Source organism: Pseudoliparis swirei, chromosome 15 (assembly GCF_029220125.1).
Source record: "Pseudoliparis swirei isolate HS2019 ecotype Mariana Trench chromosome 15, NWPU_hadal_v1, whole genome shotgun sequence".
Lineage (NCBI taxonomy): Eukaryota > Metazoa > Chordata > Actinopteri > Perciformes > Liparidae > Pseudoliparis > Pseudoliparis swirei.
In genome coordinates, this window is record NC_079402.1 from 198,466 (window position 1) to 217,401 (window position 18,936).

Below are 18,936 nucleotides of genomic sequence, written 5' to 3' on the forward strand. Positions count from 1 at the left end.
CGATAGACTGTCGGAGTAGGCGTTAGTCTATCGGAGTAGGCGTTAGTCTATCGGAGTAGGCGGTAGACTGTCGGAGTAGGCGTTAGTCTATCGGAGTAGGCGATAGACTGTCGGAGTAGGCGATAGACTGTCGGAGTAGGCGTTAGTCTATCGGAGTAGGCGATAGACTATCGGAGTAGGCGATAGACTGTCGGAGTAGGCGGTAGACTGTCGGAGTAGGCGTTAGTCTATCGGAGTAGGCGATAGACTGTCGGAGTAGGCGTTAGTCTATCGGAGTAGGCGTTAGTCTGTCGGAGTAGGCGATAGACTGTCGGAGTAGGCGTTAGTCTATCGGAGTAGGCGATAGACTGTCGGAGTAGGCGATAGACTGTCGGAGTAGGCGTTAGTCTATCGGAGTAGGCGATAGACTATCGGAGTAGGCGATAGACTGTCGGAGTAGGCGTTAGTCTATCGGAGGAGGCGATAGACTATCGGAGTAGGCGATAGACTGTCGGAGTAGGCGTTAGTCTATCGGAGTAGGCGATAGACTGTCGGAGTAGGCGTTAGTCTATTGGAGGAGGCGTTAGTCTATCGGAGTAAGCGTTAGTCTATCGGAGTAGGCGATAGACTGTCGGAGTTGGCGATAGTCTATTGGAGTAGGCGACAGACTATCCAAGAGGTTCTAAATGGATGTGAAGATTCTTTCTATGTTCAATCAATCAACAGCTCTGTCTCTCTCTCCACTCTTCTATTTCAATCAGACACAACAATATATACAAAGGCTTCACAGTGTGGTCAGAGCATAGTGACCTTACCTGAGGTTAGTGATCTCTACCACGGTACTGACCAGCTCCTCTGACAGGTCCACGTTGTAGAGAACAAGAGATGCCAGTCTATCTTTCCACTGGGTGAGAAACGATGTCCCCAGCAAGTGTACATTAGACAGATCTAGTGAGGTGAGAGCCTTCAGGGGCTTGAGCAGGTTCTCAGCGTCCACCTCGTCAGGCAGGCCTCCTAAATTGAGCAGCCGGAGGCGGTTGAACCCCTGGAAGTTAAAGTCTGTCTCTAGAGCCTGCCGAGAAGCTGGGCTCTCCTCGTCCTCGTCCTCGGTGTCTTCATTGCAGGCGAGCGGGGCGCCGCCCTTCCTGTAGAAGATGTGGCTGCAGCCGAAGAGACAAAGAGACACCAAGGTCTCCCGGAAGCAGGTGAGTGTTTTCAGGCTGCGGGAGGACAGGCTGTTGCAGTAGGTGAGGTGGAGCTCAATCAGGTCCTGGTCAGACAAAGTTCATCATTATTGAATCATTTACAAATGGCTTTATGCTGCAATTTAGGGTGCTGGGATTAATCTGCCACCTTTCGTTATCGTTGTTAGTCCTTCTAAATAGTTAGATTTGAGCTCTTTTAAGGCTGATTTCTTTATCTGGCAAGAAAGCCCACTGGAAACCTATTTAAAATATATGGGCCTGGAAGGTTGTATGATAAATGAAATAGATGAATCAGATTCTGATAAATGAGTTTTAAATGAGTTTCTCCAAGAGAGGGTGGTCCATGTTGTCAATTCATGAAAACCTAAACTGTCCAATATAATTGTTTATTGCCAACATTGAGGTAGATCTAAACTGTACCGTGGTGATTTTCCAGAATCGAATAAACATTTACAATTGACAGTTTTGTTAATAAGTGAATGCTTCTCCTTAGTTTTCCTTACAAATAAAAGGTTTGGATAGCATGAGGGATTGTGTTATATACATGGTCTGCTGCAGTCACTGTGTCCATGTCTCTATCATTAAGTTGGCAAGTAGAATGCTGTTATAAGACTTCGGTTGTAAAGAAAACTAAATATAGTTCTTTTCAAAAGTGAATGACGATACTTCCATTGTCTAATTGAGATGCTCCTCAGAGGGGAACTGCTAAATAAAAGCTGTAATTGTCTCATTCTGAAAACGTCCCACCTGTTTCCGAATGGCCTCCAGATCCCTGTCCCGAACAAAGTCTTCTCTCAGCTGCACCCGGGTCAGTCTGGTGCTCCGAGGGTCTGAGAAGAGTTGGAAGAAGCTTTCTTCTGGTTCAAAGTTACTGTCTGTGTGGACCAACTCCATATATCTGTTTGAATAAAAACAACATGGAATCTGTCGGATGGACAAACATGGGGAATTTTGACGGAAGAATGTTCCGAAATTGGGGACCACGAACTGAGGAGGGAACGTACGTGTTGACCAGCTTATCGCAGATTTCGCTGGGAAGGAAGATGTCCGAGCGCAGACTCAGCTTGCTCCTGAATCCCTGGTAGCACATGGTCTTCCTGAGGTTCCTCAGGCAGAAGACCGTTGCCACCGACATGAGGCTGTCAGGGTTGTCTCCTGCTTTGGCTGCCATGTTGGCCTCTCTCTCCAGCTCAGTGCACCTTGGGAGGCTGCCATCGACCACAAAGAAGGTGAGCAGGACAGCGTTGCACAGGAAGCAGCGCCACAGTTGCCCTTGACCTTCTGACTTCAGATTGAATGGAAGTATGTTCCACCATCTTCGACCCAGTGACATTAATACATATTGTTCTGATGTCAAATGTTCTGTGAGGCGGCCATGTGACAACACTAATAAACATGAGGGTTATACACCGGGTAACAAATAAAGTCACGCTAATGACATTTAAGTAATTACAAGTACGATCGATAGTTCTTACTTTATTTTCCGACTGTACTGAATACAATTGTAACGTGAGACATATTTCTGTGAAAACAGCTGACAGCCTGACGCTGAGCCCGTCTGTCCGCTTTGTGAAGCTTGAGGACAGCTAGCCGTGACCCGGGCTGCTGTGAGCTAGCTGCTGGCTAGCTGCTGGCTAGCTGCTGGCTAACTGCTGGCTAACTGTTGGCTAACTGCTGGCTAACTGCTGGCTAACTGTTGGCTAACTGCTGGCTAACTGTTGGCTAACTGCTGGCTAACTGCTGGCTAACTGCTGGCTAACTGCTGGCTAGCTGCTGGCTAACTGCTGGCTAACTGCTGGCTAACTGCTGGCTAACTGCTACTGTGCAACAGCTTGAACGTTATGGTGTGAATCCGGAGGACGAGCTCCACACCTCCTGTTTCTACCACAAGTAGTGGGCACACCGCAATGCATCCTGGGAAACACCATTACTAACGTTACTAACGTTACTACCGCTCACCGCAATGCATCCTGGGAAACACCATTACTAACGTTACTACCATTCACCACAATGCATCCTGGGAAACAGTTACTAACGTTACTACCATTCACCGCGATGAGTCCTGGGAGACACCGTTACTCAGTTACCCCGTTACTCCGTTACCCCGCTCACAGCAATGGGTCCTGGGACAGTGTTACTCCGTTACTCCGTTACCCCGCTCACAGCAATGGGTCCTGGGACAGTGTTACTCCGTTACTCCGTTACCCCGTTACCCCGCTCACAGCAATGGGTCCTGGGACAGTGTTACTCCGTTACTCCGTTACCCCGCTCACAGCAATGGGTCCTGGGACAGTGTTACTCCGTTACCCCGTTACTCCGTTACCCCGCTCACAGCAATGGGTCCTGGGACAGTGTTACTCCGTTACTCCGTTACCCCGTTACCCCGCTCACAGCAATGGGTCCTGGGACAGTGTTACTCGGCTCGCTAGCTTCCTAGCTCCCTGCAGGACTCCCTCTGCAGTAGCGCGGCGTGTCCGCGGACACCGAGAGCCTCCTCGCGGAGGGAGCGACGCGTGTTCTTTACGTTCAGTATTCTGCGTTAAGTATTCTACGTTAACCCTCACCAATGCATCCGATTAGCTTGGGCTGCTATGGAGTTAGCTCGCACAGCTAGGGGGCTAGCGCTAGCTCGGAGTGTGGACAGACAGACACGCACACCACGCACACCACGCACACCACGCACCGCTCCTCACGCACTACTCCACCTGAGCTCTGGCCAAGGCTGGATGTCTCGATGACGGCGAGAAATCAAGTTATTATCACGAGTCTTCACTCATCGAGTTTTCGTTTTCGTCCGATGTCAACAAACAGACTCCTCCTCCTCCTCCTCCTCTCCCCATCTCTTCCTCCCGTTCTTCCAACGCTAGTCCCTCCTCCTCCTCCTCCTCTCCTCTTCATCCATCCATCACTCAGGTCCACTGTTTACACTGCTTTGGTATCTTCCTATTATTCTGTTGTGTTGATGATCTCCTTCTGTCTGAAGCTGATTCGTAATTATAGTCCTTAGTTATAGTTGATGTGGTATTATTGTCAACTTAACCACATTTAATAGAGGGGACGTTTTTTAGTTGTTTAACTACATCCATATCAAAATTGAGTTCCTTTTAATATTTCTGTTTCAGCAACTTTATTGAATGTATCTTATTATTTCTCATCAAACTCATGTAGAAGAAGCCAACATGGGTCTGTCCCGGTGATCACAGGTCGCCTTGAGACAGGTGCATCACGTGTGTCTCCAGGAGGTGGAGGGAGGGGAGGGACTTGTTAGATATCTGCTGCTCTGTGCTCCTCCACTGGTGTGTTGAAGTGTCCTTGAGCAAGACAGGTGCTCCCCGGCGCTCCACCGCAGCCCACGACCCCCGCCCCAAGAGAAGGTTCACCCACGGGGTCAGACAGGTAATTCATTTCACCATGCAGCTTCCTCCTGAAAGGACCACCTCAGAATCAGAATCAGAATCAGAAACAGTTTTATTGCCAGGAATGTTTACACAAACGAGGAATTTTTTTTGGCGGAAGGTGCAACATTTGGACATGACAAACAAACAACAATTAACACGACAGAAAGACAACAAATAATGTGAAAGTGTTTGGGTGTGTGCTTCAAGTGGTGTGTTTTAGTTAAAAGTGTATGTTACGCGTGGCGTGTGTTTAAGTTAAAGTGCATGCAAATAAAGTGGCATGTGTGTGGAGGAGGCCTCAAGTTAAAGTGCATGTTAAAGTGACGTGTGTGGAGGAGGGAAGAAGAAGGAGGAGGGAGGAGGAGTGAGGAGGAGGAAGGAGGCGGGAAGAAGGAGGAGAGAGGAAGGTGGAAGAAGAGGTGGTAGTCCTGGGGTGACAGTCAGTCAGTCCGGGTTCCATTGATGAGCCCGACTGCCGACGGGAAAAAACTTTTGGTGTGGCGGGTGGTCTTTGTCCTGATGGACCGCAGCCTCCTCCCCGAGGGGAGGGACTCGAACAGGAGTGTCCAGGGTGGGAGGGTCAGCGACAATCTTTCTGGCCCGCTTCAGTGACCTGGAAGTGAACAGGACCTGGAGGAAGGCAGATTGCAGCCGATAACCCTCTCGGCCGAGCGGATGATGCTCTGCAGCCTGCGCTTGTCTTTGGCTGTGGCTGCAGGGTGCCAGGCGGTGATGGAGGAGCAGATGATGGACTCAACGATGGCCGTGTAGAATCGTACCATCATCTTCCTGGCAGGTTGAATTTCCTCAGCTGCCTCAGGAAGAACATCCTCTGCTGGGCCTTCTTGGTGATGGAGCCGATGTTCAGCTCCCACTTGAGGTCCTGGGTGATGATGGAGCCCAGGAAGCGGACGGACTCCACAGCGTCGGCGGGGGAGTCACACAGGCTGAGAGGCGGGTGGGGCTGCATTCCTCCTGAAATCCACAACCATCTCCACTGTCTTCAGGCGTTGAGCTCCAGGTTGTTCTGGCTGCACCAGGTCACCAGGTGGTCAGTCTCCCACCTGTAGGCGGTCTCGTCCCCACCAGAGATGAGCCCAATGAGGGTGGTGTCATCCGCGAACTTCAGGAGCTTGACGGACTGGTGACTGGAGGTGCAGCTGTTGGTGTACAGGGAGAACAGCAGAGGGGAAAGAACACAGCCTTGGGGGGAACCTGGTGGTCCGGGAGCCTGAGACGTGTTTCCCCAGCCTCACGTGCTGCTTCCTGTCGGTCAGGAAGTCTGTGATCCACCTGCAGCTGGGAGAGCTTGTCCTGCAGCAGGGACGGGATGATGGTGTTGAAGGCAGAGCTGAAGTCCACAAACAGGATCCTGGCGTAGGTTCCTGGGGAGTCCAGATGCTGGAGGATGTAGTGAAGGGCCATGTTGACTGTGTCGTCTGCAGACCTGTTGGACCTGTTCCCAAAGGAGAGAGGAACAACAGGGCCGATCATCTGATCAATCACAGGGCTGATCATCTGATCAATCACAGGGCCGATCATCTGATCAATCACAGGGCCGATCATCTGATCAATCACAGGGCTGATCATCTGATCAATCACAGGGCCGATCAATCACAGGGCTGATCATCTGATCAATCACAGGGCCGATCAATCACAGGGCCGATCAATCACAGGGCTGATCATCTGATCAATCACAGGGCCGATCAATCACAGGGCCGATCATCTGATCAATCACAGGGCCGATCAATCACAGGGCCGATCATCTGATCAATCACAGGCCCGATCATCTATAATATGTCTCTAGAGTATTAATGTACACGTGTAGTATTAATGTACATGTGTAGTCTCTAGTATTAATGTACATGTGTAGTATTAATGTACATGTGTAGTATTAATGTACATGTACATGTACACATGTCCATTAATACTAGTATTAATGTACATGGGTAGTATTAATGTACATGTGTAGTATTAATGTACATGTGTAGTCTAGTATTAATGTACATGTGTAGTATTAATGTACATGTGTAGTCTCTAGTATTAATGTACATGTGTAGTATTAATGTACATGTGTAGTATTAATGTACATGTGTAGTATTAATGGACATGTGTAGTATTAATGTACATGTAGTATTAATGTACATGTGTAGTATTAATGTACATGTAGTATTAATGTACATGTGTAGTATTAATGTACATGTGTAGTCTAGTATTAATGTACATGTGTAGTATTAATGTACATGTGTAGTATTAATGTACGTGTAGTATTAATGTACATGTGTTGTGTCTAGTATTAATGTACATGTGTAGTGTAGTTTTAATGTACATGTGTAGTATTAATGTACATGTAGTATTAATGTACATGTAGTCTCTAGTATTAATGTACATGTGTAGTATTAATGTACATGTAGTCTAGTATTAATGTACATGTAGTATTAATGTACATGTGTATCTAGTATTAATACATGTAGTATTAATGTACATGTGTAGTATTAATGTACATGTGTAGTCTAGTATTAATGTACATGTGTAGTATTAATGTACATGTGTAGTCTCTAGTATTAATGTACATGTGTAGTATTAATGTACATGTGTAGTATTAATGTACATGTGTAGTCTAGTATTAATGTACATGTGTAGTATTAATGTACATGTGTAGTCTCTAGTATTAATGTACATGTGTAGTATTAATGTACATGTGTAGTATTAATGTACATGTGTAGTATTAATGTACATGTGTAGTCTAGTATTAATGTACATGTGTAGTATTAATGTACATGTAGTCTCTAGTATTAATGTACATGTGTAGTATTAATGTATTAATGTACATGTGTAGTATTAATGTACATGTGTAGTATTAATGTACATGTGTAGTCTCTAGTATTAATGTACATGTGTAGTATTAATGTACATGTGTAGTCTCTAGTATTAATGTACATGTGTATTAATGTACATGTAGTATTAATGTACATGTAGTTTTAATGTACATGTAGTATTAATGTACATGTGTAGTTATTAATGTACGTGTAGTTTTAATGTACGTGTAGTATTAATGTACATGTGTAGTTTTAATGTACATGTGTAGTATTAATGTACATGTGTAGTTTTAATGTACATGTGTAGTATTAATGTACATGTGTAGTTTTAATGTACATGTGTAGTATTAATGTACATGTGTAGTATTAATGTACATGTGTAGTTTTAATGTACACGTGTAGTATTAATGTACATGTGTAGTTTTAATGTACATGTGTAGTATTAATGTACATGTGTAGTTTTAATGTACATGTAGTATTAATGTAATATTAATGTGTAGTTTAATGTACATGTAGTATTAATGTAGTATTAATGTACATGTGTAGTATTAATGTACATGTGTAGTATTAATGTACATGTGTAGTATTAATGTACATGTAGTTTTAATGTACATGTAGTTTAAATGTACATGTAGTTTAATACATGTAGTATTAATGTACGTGTAGTTTTAATGTACATGTGTAGTATTAATGTACATGTGTAGTATTAATGTACATGTGTAGTTTTAATGTACATGTGTAGTATTAATGTACATGTGTAGTTTTAATGTACATGTGTAGTCTCTAGTATTAATGTACATGTGTAGTATTAATGGACACGTCTAGTATTAATGTACATGTGTAGTATTAATGTACATGTGTAGTATTAATGTACATGTGTAGTCTCTAGTATTAATGTACATGTGTAGTATTAATGTACATGTGTAGTTTTAATGTACATGTGTAGTATTAATGTACATGTGTAGTCTCTAGTATTAATGTACATGTGTAGTATTAATGTACACGTGTAGTCTCTAGTATTAATGTACATGTGTAGTTTTAATGTACATGTGTAGTATTAATGTACATGTGTAGTATTAATGTACATGTGTAGTCTAGTATTAATGTACATATGTAGTTTTAATGTAGTATTAATGTACATGTGTAGTATTAATGTACATGTGTAGTATTAATGTACATGTGTAGTCTCTAGTATTAATGTACATGTGTAGTATTAATGTACACGTGTAGTATTAATGTACATGTGTAGTTTTAATGTACATGTGTAGTTTTAATGTACATGTGTAGTATTAATGTACATGTGTAGTCTCTAGTATTAATGTACATGTGTAGTATTAATGTACATGTGTAGTATTAATGTACATGTGTAGTCTCTAGTATTAATGTACATGTGTAGTATTAATGTACATGTGTAGTATTAATGTACATGTGTAGTATTAATGTACATGTGTAGTTTTAATGTACATGTGTAGTATTAATGTACATGTGTAGTATTAATGTACATGTGTAGTATTAATGTACATGTGTAGTCTCTAGTATTAATGTACATGTGTAGTTTTAATGTACACGTGTAGTATTAATGTACATGTGTAGTATTAATGTACATGTGTAGTATTAATGTACATGTGTAGTCTCTAGTATTAATGTACATGTGTAGTATTAATGTACATGTAGTTTTAATGTACATGTGTAGTATTAATGTACATGTAGTATTAATGTACATGTAGTTTTAATGTACATGTGTAGTATTAATGTACATGTGTAGTATTAATGTACATGTAGTATTAATGTACATGTAGTATTAATGTACATGTGTAGTCTAGTATTAATGTACATGTGTAGTATTAATGTACATGTGTAGTATTAATACATGTGTAGTTTTAATGTACACGTGTAGTATTAATGTACATGTAGTATTAATGTACATGTAGTATTAATGTATACTAGTATTAATGTACATGTGTAGTATTAATGTACATGTAGTTTTAATGTACATGTGTAGTATTAATGTACATGTGTAGTATTAATGTACATGTAGTATTAATGTACATGTAGTATTAATAATATGTAGTATTAATGTACATGTGTAGTATTAATGTATGTGTAGTTTTAATACACGTGTAGTATTAATGTACATGTGTAGTTTTAATGTACATGTGTATTAATGTACATGTGTAGTAGTATTAATGTACATGTGTAGTCTAGTATTAATGTACATGTGTATTAATATACATGTAGTATTAATACATGTAATATGTGTAGTATTAATGTACATGTGTAGTCTCTATATTAATGTACGTGTAGTATTAATGTACACGTCTAGTATTAATGTACATGTGTAGTATTAATGTACATGTGTAGTATTAATGTACATGTGTAGTCTCTAGTATTAATGTACATGTGTAGTTTTAATGTACACGTGTAGTATTAATGTACATGTGTAGTATTAATGTACATGTGTAGTTTTAATGTACATGTGTAGTTGTAATGTACATGTGTAGTATTAATGTACATGTGTAGTATTAATGTACATGTGTAGTTTTAATGTACATGTGTAGTTTTAATGTACATGTAGTATTAATGTACATGTAGTTTTAATGTACACGCAGTAGTATTAATGTACAGGTGTAGTTTTAATGTACACGTATTATTAGTTTTAATGTAATGTAGTTTTAATGTACATGTGTAGTATTAATGTACATGTGTAGTTTTAATGTACACGTGTAGTATTAATGTACACGTGTAGTTTTAATGTACATGTGTAGTATTAATGTACATGTGTAGTATTAATGTACATGTGTAGTATTAATGTACATGTGTAGTCTCTAGTATTAATGTACATGTGTAGTTTTAATGTACATGTGTAGTATTAATGTACATGTGTAGTCTCTAGTATTAATGTACATGTGTAGTCTCTAGTATTAATGTACATGTGTAGTATTAATGTACATGTGTAGTATTAATGTACATGTGTAGTCTCTAGTATTAATGTACATGTGTAGTATTAATGTACATGTGTAGTTTTAATGTACATGTGTAGTATTAATGTACGTGTGTAGTTTTAATGTACACGTGTAGTATTAATGTACATGTGTAGTTTTAATGTACATGTGTAGTATTAATGTACATGTAGTCTCTAGTATTAATGTACATGTAGTCTCTAGTATTAATGTACATGTGTAGTATTAATGTACATGTAGTATTAATGTACATGTATTAATGTGTAGTCTCTAGTATTAATGTACATGTGTAGTTTTAATGTACATGTGTAGTATTAATGTACATGTGTAGTATTAATGTACATGTGTAGTATTAATGTACATGTAGTCTCTAGTATTAATGTACATGTAGTTTTAATGTACACGTGTAGTATTAATGTACATGTGTAGTATTAATGTACATGTGTAGTTTTAATGTACATGTGTAGTTGTAATGTACATGTGTAGTATTAATGTACATGTGTAGTTTTAATGTACATGTGTAGTTTTAATGTACATGTGTAGTATTAATGTACATGTGTAGTTTTAATGTACACGTGTAGTATTAATGTACACGTGTAGTTTTAATGTACACGTGTAGTATTAATGTACACGTGTAGTTTTAATGTACATGTGTAGTATTAATGTACATGTGTAGTATTAATGTACATGTGTAGTTTTAATGTACACGTGTAGTATTAATGTACATGTGTAGTCTCTAGTATTAATGTACATGTGTAGTATTAATGTACATGTGTAGTATTAATGTACATGTGTAGTATTAATGTACATGTGTAGTCTCTAGTATTAATGTACATGTGTAGTTTTAATGTACATGTGTAGTATTAATGTACATGTGTAGTCTCTAGTATTAATGTACATGTGTAGTCTCTAGTATTAATGTACATGTGTAGTATTAATGTACATGTGTAGTTTTAATGTACATGTGTAGTATTAATGTACATGTGTAGTCTCTAGTATTAATGTACATGTGTAGTTTTAATGTACATGTGTAGTATTAATGTACATGTGTAGTTTTAATGTACATGTGTAGTATTAATGTACATGTGTAGTCTCTAGTATTAATGTACATGTGTAGTATTAATGTACATGTGTAGTATTAATGTACATGTGTAGTATTAATGTACATGTGTAGTCTCTAGTATTAATGTACATGTGTAGTTTTAATGTACATGTGTAGTATTAATGTACATGTGTAGTCTCTAGTATTAATGTACATGTGTAGTATTAATGTACATGTGTAGTATTAATGTACACGTGTAGTTTTAATGTACATGTGTAGTATTAATGTACATGTGTAGTCTCTAGTATTAATGTACATGTGTAGTATTAATGTACATGTGTAGTTTTAATGTACATGTGTAGTATTAATGTACATGTGTAGTCTATAGTATTAATGTACATGTGTAGTATTAATGTACATGTGTAGTATTAATGTACACGTGTAGTATTAATGTACATGTGTAGTATTAATGTACATCTGTAGTATTAATGTACATGTGTAGTTTTAATGGACATGTGTAGTATTAATGTACACGTGTAGTATTAATGTACATGTGTAGTTTTAATGTACATGTGTAGTATTAATGTACATGTGTAGTATTAATGTACACGTGTAGTATTAATGTACATGTGTAGTATTAATGTACATGTGTAGTCTCTAGTATTAATGTACATGTGTAGTTTTAATGTACATGTAGTATTAATGCATGTATGTGTAGTCTCTAGTATTAATGTACATGTAGTTTTAATGTACATGTGTAGTATTAATGTACATGTAGTATTAATGTACATGTGTAGTATTAATGTACATGTGTAGTATTAATGTACATGTGTAGTCTCTAGTATTAATGTACATGTGTAGTTTTAATGGACGTGTAGTATTAATGTACATGTGTAGTATTAATGTACATGTGTAGTCTCTAGTATTAATGTACATGTGTAGTATTAATGTACATGTGTAGTATTAATGTACATGTGTAGTCTCTAGTATTAATGTACATGTGTAGTATTAATGTACATGTGTAGTATTAATGTACATGTGTAGTATTAATGTACATGTGTAGTCTCTAGTATTAATGTACATGTGTAGTTTTAATGTACACGTGTAGTATTAATGTACATGTGTAGTATTAATGTACATGTGTAGTTTTAATGTACATGTGTAGTTGTAATGTATATGTGTAGTATTAATGTACATGTGTAGTTTTAATGTACATGTGTAGTATTAATGTACATGTGTAGTATTAATGTACATGTGTAGTTTTAATGTACATGTGTAGTATTAATGTACATGTGTAGTCTCTAGTATTAATGTACATGTGTAGTATTAATGTACATGTGTAGTATTAATGTACATGTGTAGTATTAATGTACATGTGTAGTATTAATGTACATGTGTAGTATTAATGTACATGTAGTATTAATGTACATGTAGTTTTAATGTACACGTAGTATTAATGTACATGTAGTTTTAATGTACATGTGTAGTATTAATGTACATGTGTAGTATTAATGTACATGTAGTATTAATGTACATGTATTAATACACGTAGTTTAATGTACATGTAGTTTTAATGTACATGTAGTATTAATGTACATGTAGTATTAATGTACATGTGTAGTCTCTAGTATTAATGTACATGTGTAGTATTAATGTACATGTAGTTTTAATGTACATGTAGTATTAATGTACATGTGTAGTATTAATGTACATGTGTAGTCTCTAGTATTAATGTACATGTGTAGTATTAATGTACATGTGTTTTAATGTACATGTAGTATTAATGTACATGTGTAGTATTAATGTACATGTAGTAGTATTAATGTACATGTAGTATTAATGTACATGTGTAGTATTAATGTACATGTGTAGTCTCTATTAATGTACATGTGTAGTATTAATGTACATGTGTAGTATTAATGTACATGTGTAGTATTAATGTACATGTGTAGTCTCTAGTATTAATGTACATGTGTAGTATTAATGTACATGTGTAGTATTAATGTACATGTGTAGTATTAATGTACATGTGTAGTCTCTAGTATTAATGTATGTGTAGTATTAATGTACATGTAGTAGTATTAATGTACATGTGTAGTATTAATATATGTGTAGTATTAATGTACACGTATTAATGTACATGTGTAGTATTAATGTATGTGTAGTATTAATGTACATGTAGTCTCTAGTATTAATGTACATGTGTAGTATTAATGTACATGTGTAGTATTAATGTACATGTGTAGTATTAATGTACATGTGTAGTATTAATGTACATGTGTAGTTTTAATGTACATGTGTAGTATTAATGTACATGTGTAGTATTAATGTACATGTGTAGTATTAATGTACATGTGTAGTCTCTAGTATTAATGTACATGTGTAGTATTAATGTACATGTGTAGTATTAATGTACATGTGTAGTATTAATGTACATGTGTAGTATTAATGTACATGTGTAGTCTCTAGTATTAATGTACATGTGTAGTCTCTAGTATTAATGTACATGTGTAGTATTAATGTACATGTGTAGTCTCTAGTATTAATGTACATGTGTAGTCTCTAGTATTAATGTACATGTGTAGTATTAATGTACATGTGTAGTATTAATGTACACGTGTAGTATTAATGTACATGTAGTAATAATACATGTAGTATTAATGTACATGTAGTCTCTAGTATTAATGTACATGTGTAGTATTAATGTACATGTAGTATTAATGTACATGTATTAATGTAATATGTGTAGTCTCTAGTATTAATGTACATGTGTAGTATTAATGTACATGTGTAGTTTTAATGTACATGTAGTATTAATGTACATGTGTAGTCTCTAGTATTAATGTACATGTGTAGTCTCTAGTATTAATGTACATGTGTAGTATTAATGTACATGTAGTCTCTAGTATTAATGTATATGTAGTATTAATGTACATGTGTAGTATTAATGTACATGTGTAGTATTACATGTGTAGTATTAATGTACATGTGTAGTATTAATGTACATGTGTAGTATTAATGGACACGTGTAGTATTAATGTACATGTGTAGTCTCTAGTATTAATGTACATGTAGTATTAATGTACATGTGTAGTCTCTAGTATTAATGTACATGTATTAATGGACACGTAGTATTAATGTACATGTGTAGTATTAATGTACATGTGTAGTATTAATGTACATGTGTAGTATTAATGTACATGTAGTATTAATGTACATGTGTAGTATTAATGTACATGTGTAGTATTAATGTACATGTGTAGTCTCTAGTATTAATGTACATGTGTAGTATTAATGGACACGTGTATTAATGTACATGTGTAGTATTAATGTACATGTATTAATGTACATGTGTAGTATTAATGTACATGTGTAGTATTAATGTACATGTGTAGTATTAATGTACATGTCTAGTATTAATGTACATGTAGTCTCTAGTATTAATGTACATGTGTAGTATTAATGTACATGTGTAGTATTAATGTACATGTGTAGTATTAATGTACATAGTATTAATATGTGTAGTCTCTAGTATTAATGTACATGTGTAGTATTAATGTACATGTGTAGTATTAATGTACATGTGTAGTTAATGTACATGTAGTATTAATGTACATGTGTAGTCTCTAGTATTAATGTACATGTGTAGTATTAATGTATGTATTAATGTACATTAGTATTAATGTACATGTAGTCTCTAGTATTAATGTACATGTGTAGTATTAATGTACATGTAGTATTAATGCATATGTAGTATTAATGTACATGTGTAGTATTAATGCATGTAGTATTAATGTACATGTGTAGTTTTAATGTACATGTAGTATTAATGTACATGTGTAGTATTAATGTACATGTAGTATTAATGTACATGTGTAGTATTAATGTATGTAGTAGTATTAATGTACATGTGTATTAATGTAGTATTAATGTACATGTGTAGTATTAATGTACATGTGTAGTATTAATGTACATGTGTAGTCTCTAGTATTAATGTACATGTAGTATTAATGTACATGTAGTATTAATGTACATGTAGTATTAATGTACATGTGTAGTCTCTAGTATTAATGTACATGTGTAGTATTAATGGACACATGTAGTATTAATGGACACGTGTAATAATACATGTGTAGTATTAATGTACATGTAGTCTCTAGTATTAATGTACATGTAGTATTAATGTACATGTAGTATTAATGTACATGTGTAGTATTAATGTACATGTGTAGTCTAGTATTAATATTAATGTACATGTGTAGTATTAATGTACATGTAGTATTAATGTATGTAGTCTCTAGTATTAATGTACATGTGTAGTATTAATGTACATGTGTAGTATTAATGTACATGTGTAGTTTTAATGTACATGTGTAGTATTAATGTACACGTGTAGTATTAATGTACATGTGTAGTATTAATGTACATGTGTAGTATTAATGTACACGTGTAGTATTAATGTACATGTGTAGTCTCTAGTATTAATGTACATGTGTAGTTTTAATGTACATGTGTAGTATTAATGTACATGTGTAGTCTCTAGTATTAATGTACATGTGTAGTTTTAATGTACATGTGTAGTATTAATGTACATGTGTAGTATTAATGTACATGTGTAGTTTTAATGTACATGTGTAGTATTAATGTACATGTGTAGTATTAATGTACATGTGTAGTTTTAATGTACATGTGTAGTATTAATGTACATGTGTAGTATTAATGTACATGTGTAGTATTAATGTACATGTGTAGTATTAATGTACATGTGTAGTATTAATGTACATGTGTAGTATTAATGTACATGTGTAGTATTAATGTACATGTGTAGTTTTAATGTACATGTGTAGTATTAATGTACATGTGTAGTATTAATGTACATGTGTAGTATTAATGTACATGTGTAGTATTAATGTACATGTGTAGTCTCTAGTATTAATGTACATGTGTAGTATTAATGTACATGTGTAGTATTAATGTACATGTGTAGTATTAATGTACATGTATTAATGTACATGTAGTATTAATGCATGTGTAGTATTAATGTACATGTGTAGTATTAATGTACATGTAGTTTTAATGTACATGTGTAGTATTAATGTACATGTAGTCTCTAGTATTAATGTACATATGTAGTATTAATGTACATGTGTAGTATAAATGTACATGTGTAGTATCTAGTATTAGTGTACATGTGTAGTATTAATGTACATGTAGTATTAATGTACATGTGTAGTATTAATGTACATGTAGTGTACATGTGTAGTATTAATGTACATGTGTAGTATTAATGTACATGTAGTCTCTAGTATTAATGTAGATGTGTAGTTTTAATGTACATGTGTAGTATTAATGTACATGTAGTAGTATTAATGTACATGTGTAGTATTAATGTACATATGTGTAGTATTAATGTACATGTAGTATTAATGTACATGTGTAGTCTCTAGTATTAATGTACATGTAGTTTTAATGTACACGTGTAGTATTAATGTACATCTGTAGTATTAATGTACATGTGTAGTTTTAATGTACATGTGTATAATATTACATATGTGTAGTATTAATGTACATGTGTAGTATTAATGCATGTATGTAGTATTAATATACATGTGTAGTATTAATGTACATGTGTAGTATTAATGGACATGTGTAGTATTAATGTACATGTGTATTCTCTAGTATTAATGTACATGTGTAGTATTAATGTACATGTGTAGTATTAATGTACATGTGTAGTATTAATGTACATGTGTAGTCTCTAGTATTATCGAACATGTGTAGAATTAACGTACATGTGTAGTATTAATGTACATGTGTAGTCTCAGTATTAATGTACATGTAGTATTAATGTACATGTAGTATTAATGTACATGTGTAGTTTTAATGTACACATGTAGTATTAATGTACACGTGTAGTATTAATGTACATGTGTAGTATTAATGTACATGTGTAGTATTAATGTACATGTGTAGTATTAATGTACATGTGTAGTATTAATGTACATGTGTAGTCTCTAGTATTAATGTACATGTAGTATTAATGTACATGTGTAGTATTAATGTACATGTGTAGTATTAATGTACATGTGTAGTATTAATGTACATGTGTAGTCTCTAGTATTAATGTACATGTGTAGTATTAATGTACATGTGTAGTTTTAATGTACATGTAGTATTAATGTACATGTGTAGTATTAATGTACATGTGTAGTCTCTAGTATTAATGTACATGTGTAGTATTAATGTACATGTGTAGTATTAATGTACATGTGTAGTCTAGTATTAATGTACATGTGTAGTATTAATGTACATGTAGTATTAATGTACATGTGTAGTATTAATGTACATGTAGTCTCTAGTATTAATGTACATGTAGTATTAATGCATGTAGTATTAATGTATGTGTAGTATTAATGTACAATGTGTAGTATTAATGTACATGTGTAGTATTAATGTGTACAGTCTCTAGTATTAATGTACATGTGTAGTATTAATGTACATGTAGTATTAATGTACATGTGTAGTATTAATGTACATGTGTAGTATTAATGTACATATGTGTAGTATTAATGCATGTAGTATTAATGTACATGTGTAGTCTAGTATTAATGTACATGTGTAGTATTAATGTACATGTGTAGTATTAATGTACATGTATTAATGTAGTATTAATGTACATATGTAGTATTAATGTACATGTGTAGTCTCTAGTATTAATGTACATGTGTAGTATTAATGTAATATGTATGTGTAGTATTAATGTACATGTGTAGTATTAATACATGTGTAGTATTAATGTACATGTGTAGTCTCTAGTATTAATGTACACATGTAGTATTAATGTACATGTGTAGTCTCTAGTATTAATGTACATGTGTAGTATTAATGTACATGTGTAGTATTAATGTACATGTGTAGTCTCTAGTATTAATGTACATGTGTAGTATTAATGTACACATGTAGTATTAATGTACATGTGTAGTCTCTAGTATTAATGTACATGTGTAGTATTAATGTACATGTGTAGTATTAATGTACATGTGTAGTATTAATGTACATGTGTAGTCTCTAGTATTAATGTACATGTGTAGTATTAATGTACATGTGTAGTCTCTAGTATTAATGTACATGTGTAGTATTAATGTACATGTGTAGTATTAATGTACATGTAGTATTAATGTACATGTGTAGTATTAATGGACACGTGTAGTATTAATGTACATGTGTAGTATTAATGTACATGTGTAGTATTAATGGACACGTGTAGTATTAATGTACATGTGTAGTATTAATGTACATGTGTAGTCTCTAGTATTAATGTACATGTGTAGTATTAATATTAATGTATGTAGTATTAATGTACATGTGTAGTATTAATGTATTAATGTGTAGTAGTATTAATGTACATGTGTAGTATTAATGTACATGTAGTATTAATGTACATGTAGTATTAATGTACATGTGTAGTATTAATGTACATATGTGTAGTATTAATGTACATGTAGTATTAATGTACATGTGTAGTATTAATGT

At 34.9% G+C, this 18,936-nt stretch overlaps 2 protein-coding genes across 3 annotated transcripts in view; one reads left to right on the forward strand and one right to left on the reverse strand.

Annotated features, from left to right (window-relative positions):
- Positions 1–3,987, reverse strand: part of zer1 (zyg-11 related, cell cycle regulator) — a 28,106-nt gene extending 24,119 nt beyond the window's left edge. The window contains exons 1-4 of one of the 2 annotated variants that reach the window (XM_056432707.1): positions 3,890–3,987; positions 2,189–2,392; positions 1,932–2,082; positions 795–1,249 (exon numbers count right to left, since the gene is read on the reverse strand). In XM_056432707.1, the coding sequence (XP_056288682.1) occupies positions 795–1,249; positions 1,932–2,082; positions 2,189–2,355 (773 nt within the window). In that variant the 5' untranslated portion in view covers positions 2,356–2,392; positions 3,890–3,987. Of the gene's footprint in view, positions 1–794; positions 1,250–1,931; positions 2,083–2,188; positions 2,393–3,867 lie in introns of both variants that reach the window. The other variant, XM_056432708.1, reaches the window with a different exon arrangement.
- tbc1d13 (TBC1 domain family, member 13) overlaps positions 2,354–18,936 on the forward strand; it is a 40,152-nt gene continuing 23,569 nt past the window's right edge. Inside the window, exon 1 of the mRNA XM_056433108.1 lies at positions 2,354–2,413. Coding sequence (XP_056289083.1) covers positions 2,354–2,413 — 60 coding nt within the window. The remainder of the gene's footprint in view (positions 2,414–18,936) is intronic.